The sequence below is a fragment of the Staurois parvus genome, unplaced genomic scaffold (genome assembly GCF_062004578.1).
Source record: "Staurois parvus isolate SC_StPar_1 unplaced genomic scaffold, SC_StPar_1.0 ptg000778l, whole genome shotgun sequence".
NCBI lineage: Eukaryota > Metazoa > Chordata > Amphibia > Anura > Ranidae > Staurois > Staurois parvus.
The window spans coordinates 394,532-414,358 of record NW_028318574.1 but is presented as its reverse complement, the minus strand read 5'-3'; the positions used below and the strand labels follow the sequence as shown (position 1 = coordinate 414,358).

General features: G+C 48.1%; 1 protein-coding gene across 1 annotated transcript in view; it reads right to left on the bottom strand.

The window, feature by feature from the left end:
• LOC149444763 (uncharacterized) overlaps window positions 1-19,053 on the bottom strand; it is a 106,496-nt gene extending 87,443 nt beyond the window's left edge. The window contains exons 1-2 of the mRNA XM_089654562.1: window positions 18,867-19,053; window positions 13,813-13,920 (exon numbers count right to left, since the gene is read on the bottom strand). Of these exons, the coding sequence (XP_089510688.1) occupies window positions 13,813-13,920; window positions 18,867-18,974 (216 nt within the window). The 5' untranslated portion in view covers window positions 18,975-19,053. The remainder of the gene's footprint in view (window positions 1-13,812; window positions 13,921-18,866) is intronic.
• Between the last annotated feature and the right edge of the window lie 774 nt (window positions 19,054-19,827).

Genomic DNA, 19,827 nt, shown 5'->3' with positions numbered 1-19,827 from the left:
CGTACAGGGACCCATGAGAGACTGTGGACCTGGCAGCAGCATGAGGAGGCGGTATATAGGGGCCTATGGCAGATTAGGGGCCTGGCAGCAGCTATAGGAGGCCCGTAATCTGCCAGCACCCTATGTCAAAAAATTCAACACACCAGCAGTGTGTGAGGAGACCTGAAAGTGGCACATGGCAGAGTGTGGCGATGGAGACAGCAGCAATGGGAGGCCGTACAGGGACCCATGAGAGACTCTGGACCTGGCAGCAGCATGAGGAGGCGGTATATAGGGGCCCATGGCAGATTAGGGGCCTGGCAGCAGCTATAGGAGGCCCGTAATCTGCCAGCACCCTATGTCAAAAAATTCAACACACCAGCAGTGTGTGAGGAGACCTGAAAGTGGCACATGGCAGAGTGTGGCGATGGAGACAGCAGCAATGGGAGGCCGTACAGGGACCCATGAGAGACTCTGGACTTGGCAGCAGCATGAGGAGGCGGTATATAGGGGCCCATGGCAGATTAGGGGCCTGGCAGCAGCTATGGGAGGCCCATAATCTGCCAGCACCCTATGTCAAAAAATTCAACACACCAGCAGTGTGAGGAGACCTGAAAGTGGCACATGGCAGAGTGTGGCGATGGAGACAGCAGCAATGGGAGGCCGTACAGGGACCCATGAGAGACTCTGGACCTGGCAGCAGCATGAGGAGGCGGTATATAGGGGCCCATGGCAGATTAGGGGCCTGGCAGCAGCTATGGGAGGCCCGTAATCTGCCAGCACCCTATGTCAAAAAATTCAACACACCAGCAGTGTGTGAGGAGACCTGAAAGTGGCACATGGCAGAGTGTGGCGATGGAGACAGCAGCAATGGGAGGCCGTACAGGGACCCATGAGAGACTCTGGACTTGGCAGCAGCATGAGGAGGCGGTATATAGGGGCCCATGGCAGATTAGGGGCCTGGCAGCAGCTATGGGAGGCCCGTAATCTGCCAGCACCCTATGTCAAAAAATTCAACACACCAGCAGTGTGAGGAGACCTGAAAGTGGCACATGGCAGAGTGTGGCGATGGAGACAGCAGCAATGGGAGGCCGTACAGGGACCCATGAGAGACTCTGGACCTGGCAGCAGCATGAGGAGGCGGTATATAGGGGCCCATGGCAGATTAGGGGCCTGGCAGCAGCTATGGGAGGCCCGTAATCTGCCAGCACCCTATGTCAAAAAATTCAACACACCAGCAGTGTGTGAGGAGACCTGAAAGTGGCACATGGCAGAGTGTGGCGATGGAGACAGCAGCAATGGGAGGCCGTACAGGGACCCATGAGAGACTCTGGACTTGGCAGCAGCATGAGGAGGCGGTATATAGGGGCCCATGGCAGATTAGGGGCCTGGCAGCAGCTATGGGAGGCCCGTAATCTGCCAGCACCCTATGTCAAAAAATTCAACACACCAGCAGTGTGAGGAGACCTGAAAGTGGCACATGGCAGAGTGTGGCGATGGAGACAGCAGCAATGGGAGGCTGTACAGGGACCCATGAGAGACTCTGGACCTGGCAGCAGCATGAGGAGGCGGTATATAGGGGCCCATGGCAGATTAGGGGCCTGGCAGCAGCTATGGGAGGCCCGTAATCTGCCAGCACCCTATGTCAAAAAATTCAACACACCAGCAGTGTGAGGAGACCTGAAAGTGGCACATGGCATGAGAGACTGTGGACCTGGCAGCAGCATGAGGAGGCGGTATAGGGGCCCATGGCAGATTAGGGGCCTGGCAGCAGCTATGGGAGGCCCGTAATCTGCCAGCACCCTATGTCAAAAAATTCAACACACCAGCAGTGTGTGAGGAGACCTGAAAGTGGCACATGGCAGAGTGTGGCGATGGAGACAGCAGCAATGGGAGGCCGTACAGGGACCCATGAGAGACTCTGGACTTGGCAGCAGCATGAGGAGGCGGTATATAGGGGCCCATGGCAGATTAGGGGCCTGGCAGCAGCTATGGGAGGCCCGTAATCTGCCAGCACCCTATGTCAAAAAATTCAACACACCAGCAGTGTGTGAGGAGACCTGAAAGTGGCACATGGCAGAGTGTGGCGATGGAGGCAGCAGCAATGGGAGGCCGTACAGGGACCCATGAGAGACTCTGGACCTGGCAGCAGCATGAGGAGGCGGTATATAGGGGCCTATGGCAGATTAGGGGCCTGGCAGCAGCTATAGGAGGCCCGTAATCTGTCAGCACCCTATGTCAAAAAATTCAACACACCAGCAGTGTGTGAGGAGACCTGAAAGTGGCACATGGCAGAGTGTGGCGATGGAGACAGCAGCAATGGGAGGCCGTACAGGGACCCATGAGAGACTCTGGACCTGGCAGCAGCATGAGGAGGCGGTATATAGGGGCCTATGGCAGATTAGGGGCCTGGCAGCAGCTATAGGAGGCCCGTAATCTGCCAGCACCCTATGTCAAAAAATTCAACACACCAGCAGTGTGAGGAGACCTGAAAGTGGCACATGGCAGAGTGTGGCGATGGAGACAGCAGCAATGGGAGGCCGTACAGGGACCCATGAGAGACTCTGGACTTGGCAGCAGCATGAGGAGGCGGTATAGGGGCCCATGGCAGATTAGGGGCCTGGCAGCAGCTATGGGAGGCCCGTAATCTGCCAGCACCCTATGACAAAAAATGGAACGCACCAGCAGTGTGTGAGGAGACCTGAAAGTGGCACATGTTTGAGGCATGATTCATGGTGGATTTAGTCAGTTGTGTCAGGAACTGGTGGTTTGAAATCCAGACTAATCCACGCCTGATTCATTTTCACAAACGTGAGTCTCTCCACACTTTGGGTGGACAGTCGTGTCCTCCGTGGAGTTACAATACCTCCTGCCGCACTAAACACGCGCTCCGATGCCACGCTACTGGCCGGGCATGACAGCCTTTCAAGGGCAAATTCAGCTAGTTGGGGCCAAAGGTCAAGTTTCGTTGCCCAGTAGTCAAGGGGATTGTCTACCTCGGTTGGCAGGGTGCTGTCCAAGTAGGCCCAAGCCTGTTGTTTGAGGTCCTGCTCCAGGTCCACCTGATGCTGCTGCTGCTGCTGCTGCTGCTGCGGCTGGTTAGTAGTTTCCTCACTGCGCTGGTGAAGAAAGCTACTCATCATCGACTGCAGACTGAGGCAGCCGCTGCTGGTGGAGCTGCCACTGCTCCTACCACCCCACCCCTCCCCTGCTGCCATGGCAGCGGAACGCGAGCGCACAGGGCCCACAGTGTCTGAGGATGGACGTTGGCGCACAAAGGCAGAGACCAACTGACTACATAGGTGGTTTTTATAGTACGTTATTTTGGCCTCCCTCTCAGCAGGTGTGAAAAAGGCCACCATTTTGGAACGGTAGCGAGGGTCCAACAAGGTGGACAGCCAAAAGTCATCCCTCTGTCTGATGGTTATTATTCGGCTGTCGCTACGCAAGCAACCGAGCATGCTATGGGCCATTTGTGCCAAGGAATGCGAGGGACTCCCTGCCTCCATCTCCACAGCATACTGCCACGGTGCGTCTGGGTCCTCTGTCTCCTCCTCCTCCTCCTCTACCAGATGCTCCTGCTCCTCCACTCCTGTCCGCTGAGTGGAAAAACCACCCATTTCACTCAATAATTCCTGAGCACAAATGTCCTCCTCTACCTCCTCCTCTTCTTCCTGTCCTGCCCCCACAGGGGTCATGTGGCGTTGAGATCTGTGCGCCACGTCTACCGCACCCTGACCAGCCATTGTTAACAGCATTTGTTCAAGGACGTGCAACAGAGGAATGACGTCGTTCATCCCATAGTCCTGCCGACTCACGAATAGCGTGGCCTCCTCAAAGGGCCTGAGCAAGCGGCAGGTGTCACGCATGAGCTGCCAATGGCTGACATCGAAGTTACACAGGGGAGTACCTTTATCCACTTGTAACATCAGGAAATCGGTGATGGCCTTTCGCAGCTCGTAAAGGCGGTCTAACATGTGTAGGGTTGAATTCCACCTTGTTGCAACGTCGCAGATCAGGCGATGATGTGGAATTCCGTTCTGCCGCTGCAGCTCAATGAGGGTGTGCTTTGCGGTGTAGGAATGGCTGAAATGCATGCAAAGTTTACGTGACATTTTAAGGATGTCTTGCAGTGGGATGGTGGATTTTAGGAACCGCTTGACAACCAGATTGAACACGTGAGCCATGCGTGGCGCATGGCACAACCTTCCTTGACGCAGAGCAGACACCATGTTCTTTCCGTTGTCGGTCAACATGGTTCCGATTTTCAGTTTGCGTGGAGACAGCCATCTGTCGATTTCTCTGTTCATTACACTGAGAAGTTCCTCCCCTGTGTGACTACGTTCGCCAAGGCATACCAGGTGCAGAACAGCGTGACACCGTTGCGCCCTGCACATGTGATATGCCGGTCGGGTAATGGGACTTGGCACGGGGGTGGCGGCTGAGGACACGGCGGAAGAAGAGGTGGTAGAGGCGGACATCTTTTGTGGACCAAGGACGTGCAAACGTGGAGGCAAAAGCGGCGTGACCTGTCCAAGTTGCTGGTGCGGCTGTGACGGCACCACGTTCACCCAGTGGGCCGTAAATGACATGTACTGTCCCTGACCGTAGTTACAGCTCCACACGTCGGCACTGCCGTGCACTTTGGCAGAGACCGACATGCTCAAAGACTGGCCCACCATCTCTTCTACATGTGAATGCAGGGCTGGCACTGCCTTTTTGGCGAAGAAATGACGGCTTGGCACTCTCCACCGCAGCGCGGCACAAGCCATCATTTCTCGGAAAGGTGCTGAGTCCACCACTTGGAAAGGGAGGGACTGCAGCACCAGCAACTTGGACAGGAGGACGTTCAGCTTTTGCACCGTCGGGTACGTGCTCGCAAACTGTTGTCTCTTGGAAACGGATTCCAAGAAAGACTGCTGACGGAATCCGTGAAGAGGAGTAGCAGGAGAAGGAGCATCTGAACGAGCGGAAGATGCCAACGAGCGACAACTCCCCTCAGCAGAGGTGTTGGAGCCTTGACTGGCTGATGGAGGGCGATTGACGTCGGGTGACGGAGCAAGTAACGGAGCGTGTGATGGAGCGGGGGCTGGGGCGGGCAGAACCGCCGTATCTTTATCACGGTTTTCCCAGGCCACCAAATGGCGACGCTGCATATGCTGCCGCAACGCTGTAGTCCCAACATGGGCCCCCTGGCCACGCTTGACTTTCTGGCCACATAGTCGACATACGGCTACGTTTACTTCCTCGGGCGGCTTGACGAAAAATTGCCACACCGCCGAGTAGGAAACTTTGCCCCCGATACTCCTCACTGGCTGACTGCTGCTTCCTCCGTGCACACCGGCACCACTACTGGCCGTGGTGGTAGGCTGCAGTGGAGCTGGTGCTCTACTCCGTGGCCGTTTGGCTCCACTGACACTGCTGCGACCCTGCTGCTGTCTCCTGGGCAACCCACCGACTGTTTCGCTCGCTGCCAAGCTGCCACCCTCTTCTCCTGATGATGCGGAAGAAATTGCCTGATGACGACGAGGCTGCCAAGTGCGATCAACCTCCTCATCATCAAGTAGGGTCTCCTCCTCACTACTAGCCCCCTCGGCTGCGTCTGGGTCAGGAGACAGACCTGTCTCTAGACCGGCTACCGAGCCACTCTCCTCGCCACTACTTCTTCGCCTGGCTGCTGAAAAGGCGGATGTCTCCCCCCGTTCCTGACCGCCCTCTGTTAGCTCTTCCTCACTGTACAGTGGGGCTGAGCCCACAGCATGCGATACTTCGCTTGGTGAGGGAACACCAAAGGACAGGGGCAGGTAGAGGACACGTGATTTCAGTGGGCTTGGTCCCGGGCCATGCCAACTAACGGTTGTGTCTGACGTACCCACCGACCGTTGGCTGTAGGTGTCAGAGGTGACCTGGGAAGAGGAAGACGACCGAGCCAACCAATCGATGACGGCAGGGTTGTCGGTGGAGACACGACCGCTGGATGACACCAGGAGCACTGGCCTCTGGCTGCGAATAGTGCTGCCTCGACCCCTTCCTCTGCTGCCACGTCTGCTCGCTCCTAAAACATTGCCTCCTCTGCCACTCCTCTGCATGTTGTCTGACATACTCTTTAATTCAACGATTCTGTGTCCCTGAGTAACAATTCTGTGTCCCTGAGTAACAATTCTGTGTCTGTCCCTGAGTAACAATTCTGTGGCCCTAAGTAACGGTTCTGTGTCCCTCAGTAACAATTCTGTGTCCCTCAGTAACAATTCTGTGTCTGTCCCTGATTAACGTTTACGTGGCCCTAAGTAACGGTTCTGTGGCCCTCAGTAACAATTCTGTGTCCCTGATTAACGTTTCTGTGGCCCTAAGTAACGGTTCTGTGGCCCTCAGTAAAAATTCTGTGTCCCTCAAGAAACAATTCTGTGTCTGTCCGTGAGTAACAATTCTGTGGCCCTAAGTAATGGTTCTGTGGCCCTCAGTAACAATTCTGTGTCCCTGATTAACGTTTATGTGGCCCTAAGTAACAGTTCTGTGGCCCTCAGTAACAATTCTGTGTCCCTGATTAACGTTTATGTGGCCCTAAGTAACGGTTCTGTGGCCCTCAGTAACAATTCTGTGTCCCTGATTAACGTTTCTGTGGCACTAAGTAACGGTTCTGTGGCCCTCAGTAACAATTCTGTGTCCCTCAGTAACAATTCTGTGTCCCTGAGTAACAATTCTGTGTCTGTCCGAGTAACAATTCTGTGGCCCTAAGTAACAGTTCTGTGGCCCTCAGTAACAATTCTGTGTCCCTGAGTAACAATTCTGTGGCCCTAAGTAACGGTTCTGTGGCCCTCAGTAACAATTCTGTGTCCCTGATTAACGTTTATGTGGCCCTAAGTAACGGTTCTGTGGCCCTCAGTAACAATTCTGTGTCCCTGATTAACGTTTCTGTGGCACTAAGTAACGGTTCTGTGGCCCTCAGTAACAATTCTGTGTCCCTGAGTAACAATTCTGTGTCTGTCCGAGTAACAATTCTGTGGCCCTAAGTAACGGTTCTGTGGCCCTCAGTAACAATTCTGTGTCCCTGATTAACGTTTATGTGGCCATAAGTAACGGTTCTGTGGCCCTCAGTAACAATTCTGTGTCCCTGATTAACGTTTCTGTGGCACTAAGTAACGGTTCTGTGGCCCTCAGTAACAATTCTGTGTCCCTGAGTAACAATTCTGTGTCTGTCCGAGTAACAATTCTGTGGCCCTAAGTAACAGTTCTGTGGCCCTCAGTAACAATTCTGTGTCCCTGAGTAACAATTCTGTGGCCCTAAGTAACGGTTCTGTGGCCCTCAGTAACAATTCTGTGTCCCTGATTGACGTTTCTGTGGCCCTAAGTAACGGTTCTGTGGCCCTCAGTAACAATTCTGTGTCCCTCAAGAAACAATTCTGTGTCTGTCCGTGAGTAACAATTCTGTGGCCCTAAGTAACGGTTCTGTGGCCCTCAGTAACAATTCTGTGTCCCTGATTAACGTTTCTGTGGCCCTAAGTAACGGTTCTGTGGCCCTCAGTAACAATTCTGTGTCCCTCAGTAACAATTCTGTGTCTGTCCCTGAGTAACAATTCTGTGGCCCTAAGTAACGGTTCTGTGGCCCTCAGTAACAATTCTGTGTCCCTGATTAACGTTTATGTGGCCCTAAGTAACGGTTCTGTGGCCCTCAGTAACAATTCTGTGTCCCTGATTAACGTTTCTGTGGCACTAAGTAACGGTTCTGTGGCCCTCAGTAACAATTCTGTGTCCCTGAGTAACAATTCTGTGTCTGTCCGAGTAACAATTCTGTGGCCCTAAGTAACAGTTCTGTGGCCCTCAGTAACAATTCTGTGTCCCTGAGTAACAATTCTGTGGCCCTAAGTAACGGTTCTGTGGCCCTCAGTAACAATTCTGTGTCCCTGAGTAACAATTCTGTGGCCCTAAGTAACGGTTCTGTGGCCCTCAGTAACAATTCTGTGTCCCTGATTAATGTTTCTGTGGCCCTAAGTAACGGTTCTGTGGCCCTGAGTAACAATTCTGTGTCCCTCAAGAAACAATTCTGTGTCTGTCCGTGAGTAACAATTCTGTGGCCCTAAGTAACGGTTCTGTGGCCCTCAGTAACAATTCTGTGTCCCTGATTAACGTTTATGTGGCCCTAAGTAACGGTTCTGTGGCCCTCAGTAACAATTCTGTGTCCCTCAGTAACAATTCTGTGTCTGTCCCTGAGTAACAATTCTGTGGCCCTAAGTAACGGTTCTGTGGCCCTCAGTAACAATTCTGTGTCCCTGAGTAACAATTCTGTGGCCCTAAGTAACGGTTCTGTGGCCCTCAGTAACAATTCTGTGTCCTTCAGTAACAATTCTGTGTCTGTCCAAGTAACAGTTCTGTGGCCCTCAGTAACAATTCTGTGTCCCTGAGTAACAATTCTGTGGCCCTAAGTAACGGTTCTGTGGCCCTCAGTAACAATTCTGTGTCCCTGAGTAACAATTCTGTGGCCCTAAGTAACGGTTGTGGCCCTCAGTAACAATTCTGTGTCCCTCAGTAACAATTCTGTGTCTGTCCCTGAGTAACAATTATGTGGCCCTAAGTAACGGTTATGTGGCCCTCAGTAACAATTCTGTGTCCCTGAGTAACGTTTCTGTGGCCGTAAGTAACGGTTCTGTGGCCCTCAGTAACAATTCTGTGTCCCTGAGTAAGAATTCTGTGTCTGTCCCTGAGTAACAATTCTGTGGCCCTAAGTAACGGTTCTGTGGCCCTCAGTAACAATTCTGTGTCCCTGAGTAACATTTCTGTGGCCCTAAGTAACGGTTCTGTGGCCCTCAGTAACAATTCTGTGTCCCTGAGTAACAATTCTGTGTCTGTCCCTGAGTAACAATTCTGTGGCCCTAAGTAACGGTTCTGTGGCCCTCAGTAACAATTCTGTGTCCCTGAGTAACGTTTCTGTGGCCCTAAGTAACAATTCTGTGGCCCTCAGTAACAATTCTGTGTCTGTCCCTGAGTAACAATTCTGTGGCCCTAACTAACGTTTCTGTGGCCCTAAGTAACAGTTCTGTGGCCCTCAGTAAAAATTCCGTGTCTGTCCCTGAGTAACAATTCTGTGGCCCTAACTAACGTTTCTGTGGCCCTAAGTAACAATTCTCTGGCACTCAGTAACAATTCTGTCTGTCCCTGAGTAACAATTCTGTGGCCCTAACTAACGTTTCTGTGGCCCTAAGTAACAGTTCTGTGGCCCTCAGTAACAATTCTGTGTCCCTGAGTAACGTTTCTGTGGCCCTAAGTAACAATTATGTGGCCCTCAGTAACAATTCTGTGTCTGTCCCTGAGTAACAATTCTGTGGCCCTAAGTAACGTTTCTGTGGCCCTAAGTAACAGTTCTGTGGCCCTCAGTAACAATTCTGTGTCTGTCCCTGAGTAACAATTCTGTGGCCCTAGCTAACGTTTCTGTGGCCCTAAGTAACAATTCTCTGGCACTCAGTAACAATTCTGTCTGTCCCTGAGTAACAATTCTGTGGCCCTAATAACGTTTCTGTGGCCCTAACAGTTCTGTGGCCCTCAGTAACAATTCTGTGTCTGTCCCTGAGTAACAATTCTGTGGCCCTAACTAACGTTTCTGTGGCCCTAAGTAACAATTCTCTGGCACTCAGTAACAATTCTGTCTGTCCCTGAGTAACAATTCTGTGGCCCTAATAACGTTTCTGTGGCCCTAAGTAACAGTTCTGTGGCCCTCAGTAACAATTCTGTGTCTGTCCCTGAGTAACAATTCTGTGGCCCTAACTAACGTTTCTGTGGCCCTAAGTAACAATTCTCTGGCACTCAGTAACAATTCTGTCTGTCCCTGAGTAACAATTCTGTGGCCCTAATAACGTTTCTGTGGCCCTAAGTAACAGTTCTGTGGCCCTCAGTAACAATTCTGTGTCTGTCCCTGAGTAACAATTCTGTGGCCCTAAGTAACGTTTCTGTGGCCCTAAGTAACAGTTCTGTGGCCCTAAGTAACAGTTCTGTGTCTGACCCTGAGTAACAATTCTGTGGCCCTAACTAACGTTTCTGTGGCCCTAAGTAACAGTTCTGTGGCCCTCAGTAACAATTCTGTGTCTGTCCCTGAGTAACAATTCTGTGGCCCTAAGTAACGTTTCTGTGGCCCTAAGTAACAGTTCTGTGGCCCTAAGTAACAGTTCTGTGTCTGACCCTGAGTAACAATTCTGTGGCCCTAACTAACGTTTCTGTGGCCCTAAGTAACAATTCTCTGGCACTCAGTAACAATTCTGTCTGTCCCTGAGTAACAATTCTGTGGCCCTAATAATGTTTCTGTGGCCCTAAGTAACAGTTCTGTGTCCCTCAGTAACAATTCTGTGTCTGTCCCTGAGTAACAATTCTGTGGCCCTAACTAACGTTTCTGTGGCCCTAAGTAACAATTCTCTGGCACTCAGTAACAATTCTGTATGTCCCTGAGTAACAATTCTGTGGCCCTAATAACGTTTCTGTGGCCCTAATTAACAGTTCTCTGGCACTCAGTAACAATTCTGTCTATCCCTGAGTAACAATTCTGTGGCCCTAATAACGTTTCTGTGGCCCTAAGTAACAGTTCTGTGGCCCTCAGTAACAATTCTGTGTCTGTCCCTGAGTAACAATTCTGTGGCCCTAACTAACGTTTCTGTGGCCCTAAGTAACAATTCTCTGGCACTCAGTAACAATTCTGTCTGTCCCTGAGTAACAATTCTGTGGCCCTAACTAGCGTTTCTTTGGCCCTAAGTAACCATTCTGTGGCCCTCATTAACAATTCTGTGTCCCTGAGTAATGTTTCTCTGTCCCTAAGCAACGTTTCTCTGTCCCCAAGTAACGTTTCTGTGGCCCTAACTCTGTCCCTAATACAGAGCGGTCTGCCTCTCTTGAATGACTGGAGGCAAATGAAGAATTCTAAAATGGCCGCTATTTATAGCTCGACCATTACACAGTGCTGGCTGGCTGGCTGCTGATTGGCTAATGCGATCACATGTCATTAAGGAATGCATTATGGGTCAGCACGCCTTGTCTGCGCGCCTTCCCAGACATCCCCGCTCCGTCGCCGCACATGTCCGCCGCCATTTTAGGAAAAATTTAGATTCGCGCGTCCGAAGTAGGCTATTTTTCGGATTCGGCGCGAATCGAAAATTTTCCAATATTCGACTCGAATTCCACTTCGCCTACTTCGATTCGCTCATCTCTAAACAGGATATTACAAGGATGCTAGATCTCTAGATGGATCAACAGGAATTTTTCTGTATGTGCAAAAAAAAAAAAAATGCAGCCACCACTGGTAAGCAGGGTCACTGATAGGAGGTAGTGTTGGCTCTCCTGTACCAGGACCCGACCCTATCAGTTCTGCATGGGGTCTGGAGGCAGAGAGGGGACTCTTTAAATACACAGCAATCCCATGAGTCATGGCTCCCAGGGAATTTTTTCCACACTTATAAAATACATTTGAAAGCTGATTGGATGTGCTCCAGTTAAGACAACAATGAGACAATGTTTGTCTCAGATACTTTTTATTATTTCTCCCCCATTGTTCTCATAACTTTTTGGGGTACTTGATTTTTACAATAAAAATGTTTTTATTCTACATACTCTAAGCCCTGGCATGCTCTATGCACAGAATTGTAGTGTACTGTAGCCAACTAGGACAACAAAGTCTTGTGACTCCTCTTAACAGTCCACAATCATCAAGGCGGATTACAAATTCTGTCCCAAAGTATTAAAAAAAACCTGTATTTTCTGCTTTGCTTATGTAACATTAGTGTTAATTTCATTGACGAAAATATTTTCATCAAAATTTTTGTCAGGTGTATGTTTTCGGTGATGAAAACTGAATGAAATTCAATTCAAATTTTCATCAATTTACGAAAACTATGAGAAAAATCAATTCCAATTCACGTCAACAAACAAAAACGGAACAAAAATTTGAGGGAGGGTCATTTACCTACCTGAACTTATGCTTTCCTTGGAGCTCTGCCTGTCTGTTAAAGCCCCAGCCCCCTGACTCTATTGGTAAGCAGTACTGGCTGAAAGACGCAGGCTCCCTCTGTCTGTTTGTTGCCTGAGTGCTTTGGAACAATGCCCTGCAAACCACAAAAGAGGAACTCCTCTGTTGGATTTGTGCCTGTCTGGATGTGACATGGTGAGTGTTTCCCCTCCCAGCAAGGTAGCAGTGTGTAAAATAACAGCCTCTCCAGACCGACTAATTCTCTGCCCTGTGCACTCCCTCACTCCCATTTACTTCCCCATCCCAACTTGCAGCCTAAATCTGTGTCTGTAATGCATGTTCAAACCTTAATACCATAAATAATACCATGTTATTAGATTTTTACTCCAGGAGTATATAATGAGTTTGGAAATTTTAGAGAAATGCTTAAATAACGCATTACAATTTTACTAAATCCATTAAATAATAATCAACTAAAATGTAAGATTTTAGTGGACTAAAATGTACTGGAGATTTTAGTCGACTATAATACAACTAAAACAATTTATATGACTAAAATGGCATTTTATTCAAAAGACTATGACTAAAGCTAAATTGAAATTTGACATCAAAATTAACACTTTGCTACATTCAGTCATATTAAAGCTGAATTCCATGATAAAACAAAGCTAAAATGGAAATGATCACTTTTGACACTTTGGCACCACACCTTAAATGCCACATAGACAATTACAGTGCATTCACAGTGCATTTGTGGTGTGTTTCAATAGAATTAAATGAAGGCAGTGGTAAAGCATCAACGCCCGGGAATGCTAATGCTACAGTGTGCACCTCCATCCACTCCCTATTTTAACAGTTTTCAGTGATGTTGATAGGTGGTCAGGAACAGGGGCGGACTGACCATTCGAGCACTTGGGCACTGCCCGAGGGCCCAGGGTCAGTAGGGGGCCCCATGAAATGCCCCTGGTACCTTTTTTATAGGCTTTTTTGAGTGTGGTCAAGGACACAGGGGCCCCATGATTCCCTATTGCCCGGGGCCCCCATAAGTTGTCAGTCTGCCCCTGGTCAGGAACTGATTAAAATGTGACCCAACTGCCAATTTTCAACGTCTGTGTGAAAGAGCCCTATGAATACTAGCTGCCTACCTTCAATAATTTCACAGCCGCAGCTAGAGTCACAACCCACTAGATTAGCAAGCAGCTAGCATTTTCAGAAGTAGATAGCAATGGAAGCCTTCTCAAATTAGAAAGGAAGAAATTCCTTTCAGAAGCAGTAATGTAATATTTTCAACCTCATGGACTAGGTCATGCTGGGGTATCAGGCTGCAGGTGCCTGTTACAAAATGCAGACAGGTACTGCTATTATATTGTACATCTGATTCTCATCTCTATCCCCACGCATGCGGTCTAAGCTTGCAGGCTACAGCAAACGTAAGAAGGCTGTACAGCTAAAAAGCTATATTTATGAGCAATAAATGAATGACTGCTATAGGAAATATTGCTGCTGAGGCAGTAGGGGAGTTGTGTGAACAATGTCTGCATTAAAGGTATTTTGTCTTTACAGGTATTTATATAGTTTCAACACATTATGCACCATATTACATGTATTGGAAATCCACATCAGTCCTTGCTATCAATGAGCTTACAGGATTAACCTACCAGTATGACGTTGAAGTGTGGAAACTCACTAAAGCACAGGGAGAACATGCAAACTCCATGCAGGTAGCAGAATGGCTGGGATTTAAACCAAAGAGTCTACTGATGCAAGGCAGAAGGGTTAACTACTAAGCCACAATGCTGCCCCACTTGTCTTTGAAAATGGGCAATAGCAACTGCTAGGTAATCCCTCTAAACTACATACAGTATATACGATATATAGGTTTATATATCACCTACCAGTTTTCTTCCTCTTTTTATCTCCTTTTTCACAGAAAGAAGATTAAATTCAACTGTACTATTTTGTGAGTCTTGCTGGGGTTCTGTAATCACTCTTGGTGAGAAAAGCTGAAATAAATAAAATAAATTGAATAGTAAATAAATAAAGTAAAACCAATCAATTGACAAAAAATTTCACTGTATTCTTCATTTAAGAACAAAAGCATCCATACCATACAATGTTCATTTTAGACAGAATGAACTTTTCATTGAATGCTCACCCCCTCCCTTCTCAAGGTTTTAGTTCCACAACTTTTAGATGTAACACCATGCATTGTTACTGTAATGCAGATTTATATTTCACCACTAGATGGCAGCAGTTAGCATTTCAGCTCATCATGGTCCCAATCCAGGAGTGCAGACTATTGGGAATGGTATACTGAAAGCAGAACATTCTTTACAGTTAAACTGTAATTAGATGACATAGCCCATGAGCCATCATCATGGGGCAGAAACAAATAAAAGCAAAAGCCCCTGGACCCAGTGGGGGAGGGGTGTAGAAAGACTTGGCTGGTGTAAGGAGGTGTGTGCAAGAGCTGTGTGGACCCACGTGGGCCTGGACCGAACAAGGTTAGGCCGAGAAGCCACAACTGACACCGAGAAGCTAGTTATACTGTGAGGGGCAGACTGGTGACGATCTGTTTGCAGCAGGATTGCATAAGTCGTCATCATCACAGCTAAATCTGCAAAGAACAAGGGGGTGCCCCAGCTGGATACTCATTGCTTCACCCTACATTAGACAAGCATACCTTCCAACTTTGACCTTCAGAATGAGAGACTTGAGGAAGGAAGTGACCTGCGGCGTGCATAGCACGCTGTGGCAAAAATGGGTGTGGCAAATGCTTAACAGTGGGAAGGACTCAAGAGGCGTGGTTAAACAAAACCTGGGCTTTCTTGTACCTATAAAATATTCTTTGATTGCTGTGCCACAAGCAAGAGTCTCACTGACACAAACCCCAGAACAATCATTTAAAAAGCTTCCATTACAAACAGTTTTGCACAAACTGTGGAAGAGTACATTACACAAAGTGTGGAAGGATTCAGGAATGCGTTACGTACAGAGTACAGAGTTCAGGGATGCGCTACGTACAGAGTGTAGGATTCAGGAATGTGTTACGTACAGAGTGCAGGATTCAGGGATGCATTACGTACAGAGTGCAGGATTCAGGGATGCGCTACGTACAGAGTGCAGGATTCAGGAATGCGTTACATACAGAGTGCAGGATTCAGGGATGTGTTATGTACGGAGTGCAGGATTCAGGGATGTGTTATGTACGGAGTGCAGGATTCAGGGATGTGTTACGTACAGAGTGCAGGGTTCAGGGATGCGTTACGTACAGAGTGTAGGATTCAGGGATGTGTTACGTATAGAGTGCAGGATTCAGGGATGTGTTATGTACGGAGAGCAGGATTCAGGGATGCGTTACGTACAGAGTGTAGGATTCAGGGATGTGTTACGTACAGAGTGCAGGATTCAGGGATGCATTACGTACAGAGTGCAGGATTCAGGAATGCGTTACATACAGAGTGCAGGATTCAGGAATGCGTTACATACAGAGTGCAGGATTCAGGGATGTGTTATGTACGGAGTGCAGGATTCAGGGATGCGCTACGTACGGAGTGCAGGATTCAGGGATGCGTTACGTACAGAGTGCAGGATTCAGGGATGCGTTACGTACAGAGTGCAGGATTCAGGGATGCGTTACATACAGAGTGCAGGATTCAGGGATGTGTTATGTACGGAGTTCAGGATTCAGGGATGTGTTACGTACAGAGTGCAGGGTTCAGGGATGCGTTACGTACAGAGTGTAGGATTCAGGGATGTGTTACGTATAGAGTGCAGGATTCAGGGATGTGTTATGTACGGAGAGCAGGATTCAGGGATGCGTTACGTACAGAGTGTAGGATTCAGGGATGTGTTACGTACAGAGTGCAGGATTCAGGGATGTGTTACATACAGAGTGCAGGATTCAGGGATGCGTTACGTACAGAGTACAGAGTGCAGGATTCAGGGATGTGTTATGTACAGAGTGCAGGATTCAGGGATGTGTTATGTACAGAGTGTAGGATTCAGGGATGTGTTACGTACAGAGTGCAGGATTCAGGGATGTGTTACATACAGAGTGCAGGATTCAGGGATGTGTTACATACAGAGTGCAGGATTCAGGGATGTGTTACGTACAGAGTGCAGGATTCAGGAATGCGTTACGTACAGAGTGCAGGATTCAGGAATGCGTTACATACAGAGTGCAGGATTCAGGGATGTGTTATGTACGGAGTGCAGGATTCAGGGATGCGCTACGTACGGAGTGCAGGGTTCAGGGATGCGTTACGTACAGAGTGTAGGATTCAGGGATGTGTTACGTACAGAGTGCAGGATTCAGGGATGCGTTACGTACAGAGTGTAGGATTCAGGGATGTGTTACGTACAGAGTGCAGGATTCAGGGATGTGTTACGTACAGAGTGCAGGATTCAGGGATGCGTTACGTACAGAGTGCAGGATTCAGGGATGTGTTACGTACAGAGTGCAGGATTCAGGGATGTGTTACATACAGAGTGGAAGGTTCAGGAGTGCATTTCATACAGAGTGCAGGATTCAGGGATGTGTTATGTACAGAGTGGAAGGTTCAGGAGTGCATTTCATACAGAGTGCAGGATTCAGGGATGTCTTACATACAGTGCAAGGTTCAGAATTTAGTTAAACTGCAAAGACTTCAATTAAACATACAGCTATGTTCTAAAATATTAAATAACAGCATACAAGAGCCGAGGCAAGAATGCCGGCGTCAGATGGATGACAAATGAGTGCAGCCGAGCAGGACCTGCAGCAGTGTGAACATCTAGCACAGCCAGGGATTAGCAAACAAGCCGGCGGAGGTACAGCTGCATTGAGAGAGAGTGCAGCTGTCAAGTGACATCAACCTGTGATGTTGGGGATGGGCACGGCTGATATGCGTTTCAGGGACTCCACTCCCTTTTAAAAACAACCCGTTCATAGGGACAAAGCCGGCATTTATACAGTGCCAACCGGGAAATAGGTGGCAAGGTGAAGGACCAATTGGAACGACTGCATGTGCACCCACAGTGGTGTATAATTCAGGTTTATTATACATTGCTGCAGGTGCACATGCAGCAATTCCAATTGGTCCTGCCCCTTGTCACCATCATCCCTGGCCAGCAATGTATAGGTGCTGGCTGTTTGTCTATGCAGTGCTTGCTTGACAAAGGGGGTGGAGCCCCTGAAAAGCATATCGGCCCCGCCCATCCCTGATATCCAGGTTGGAGTTGACAGCTGCACACTCTCTCTCATTGGCTTGCCCTCCAATCCCTGGCTGTGCCAGATGTTCACACTGCTGCAGGTCCTGCCCGGCTGGAAATTAGCATATAAAGGATAGATAGCATAATACGGGACAAAGCCCCTGTACACCAGGACCACGGAACAAAGGTGAAAATGCGAGAAAGTCCCACCCAATCAGGGACTGTTGGTAGGTATGCACGAGGACTGGGTGAGAGGGTACCTGACCTACCTAACATTACTTTTGTTGCAAACATTTATTGTCATTCAAGTTCAAGCACACTTTTCAGGATAGGCCTTTGCAAGTGGCACATATGCCAGAGCACTTTGATTTCTGCAGCCTGCCATTCCTGACTGTCTTCAGAACACAATATATGGCTCAAATCGCACCACACAGAATTCGCATGTGATTTGCACAGGAATGTGGTGCAGTTCCTGTGCGAATCACATGCGATATGCAGCACCGCAGAAGAAGTGTGAACCTAGGCTTAACCATGAAGTTAAAAAAGTTTGGGCTTTAGTTAGGCTTTAAACTGATTTATACTGTTCACACCTCTACACTCATAAGTTTTATAGCACATTTTAGAGAAATAAGGGATATGAAAAAAAAACCCTCCATACTTGCTTCTATGTTGTAGCATCAGTGTTGAGATGCAGCTGCCCTAAGCCTAAGAACTGAGCAATAACTTGACCACTGATTGCTCAATTCTTGGTCTACTCTGTGTGGACAGCGGTGACTGTCAGTCACCACTCTCTGCTCTGGTTCTCCGAAGCTTACTGGGATGCCAAGCAGGAGAGGGGTGTTCTTTCAACTGTGTGCTGAATGGTGGAGCCAGTCATCCATCAGGCAGCTGGGTGGGTCCCGAAAATATTGTCAGGATCCTTCACTAGTCTGATGTGGCTCTGCCCCATGTACCATTCTTCTGAATTAAAAAGTTCTCATCTTCACATTTGCAGTAATCGTTGGTAGAGGTACTGTATGTAGCCGGGCAGCTGATCCTTCCACCTTGGCTCATCTACCTGCCCTCTACTGTGTAAACAGCCTGCAGTGCTGTGACAGGAGAGAGGTGAGCTGCATGTTGTGTGTGTAACTCCCCGCTTGCTCCGACTCCTACTGTCAGCAGCATGGAGTTTAACCACCCAAAAAAATACAAAACCCTAATCAGAAAAACTACTGGGACATTTGAGGTACCATACCAACAACCTATCATACAAATATAAAAAATAGCTTTATTAAACAATATTAAAGGCTTGATTGTAGCATAAGTGGTACAGAGGGTGAAGAGGGAGAAAGGGGGATGAAGTGGGGGACATGGCAGTGAAGAGAGAGAAGATGGGTGAATAGAGGGACAGGGCAGTGAAGAGGATGGAAAAGGGGGGTGAAGAGTGGAGTGAGGGACAAATAGCTAAAAATCATAACTGTCCCAGCAAATTCAGCATGGTTGGCAAGTATGGTGTATAGCCAGCTTTGGGCTCAGAAAAAAAATGATAAAGTGTATAGCAGTAATCCAAAATACAATCAGTGCTGAATCTAACACACAAAGGAAGGGTATCGGTACAGCCAGCAGTACTGAAAATCAGAGACAATTCCTTCCAGGGACAGATCTTCAGAATCTAGTACTGTACTTGGAAGGCAGAGCCTGTTATCAGCTACGAACACAGAATCACAGAAGGATCAATCACATACAATATAAACTGACACGGGAAAGATTTACCAACCAGACAATTGATATGGGCTAGGATGTTTTTATTAGAAGTATTCCGCAGGCTCCCAGCTTCTTCACCCTCCTTACAGAAGGCACAGACCTCTTCTGGTACGTCAGCCATTGAGCCTCAGAGCTAGGAAGGAAAAAAAACTCCTTCAGACACTTTCAGTGTCTATTACCTAACTGAACGCAACACTGGCTGTAGGACAGGCAGGAGATCAGCAGCACTGCAATGCAACAAAGGATGAAAAAACGGTGAAAACCACAAAAAGTATTTTATAAAAACATAAAAAACATGACAATTCATTATGATATGCCATATGTTCGCAAACTAAATGTCATTCATTTAGGATTTACTTTAGGTCTCCTGAGCCCATGCAATGTGGATTTTAGCAGATTTCCCACGCCTGGAAAGCCCAAATGCTGCATACAGCCCAGCATCTGTAAGGAAATATGTCTTATTAACTGCCATCCATTTTGTATAATGCCTTCATTTCTAGACATGTGAACAGTTAGTTTCGATTTTGTAACTCCTGTCTCGTTTCCTTAGACTAGTTTCATTTCTGTAAACAGAACCATCTTATATGGTATCCCTCAACTATGCGCAGTCTTTGTTCTTCACGTAACTATATTGATAAGAATGGAATGTTTCATTGGTCATCCTGAGATTAAGCAATGCCTACTGAGTTCTGTATAAACGTTCTTGTCATGCATTAAACTTTCAGAGATTTAGCTTGCACACGTCGGTGTCGGAGCTTTATTTCTCCCAGGCCTGAGGGTGAAAATAACGAGGACGGGGCTACAGACATAGGTTGAATCCTTGCAGCATCCACAGTCAAGAATAGCTATGTGCAGCTGTACTTGGGTGTACACCAGCACTCCCACAAGTATAGCATATGGGCATAGACAATAAATAGAAAATGTTCACATTTTTGCATACTCCCATACATTATACTCACGTTAACCACAGTAGA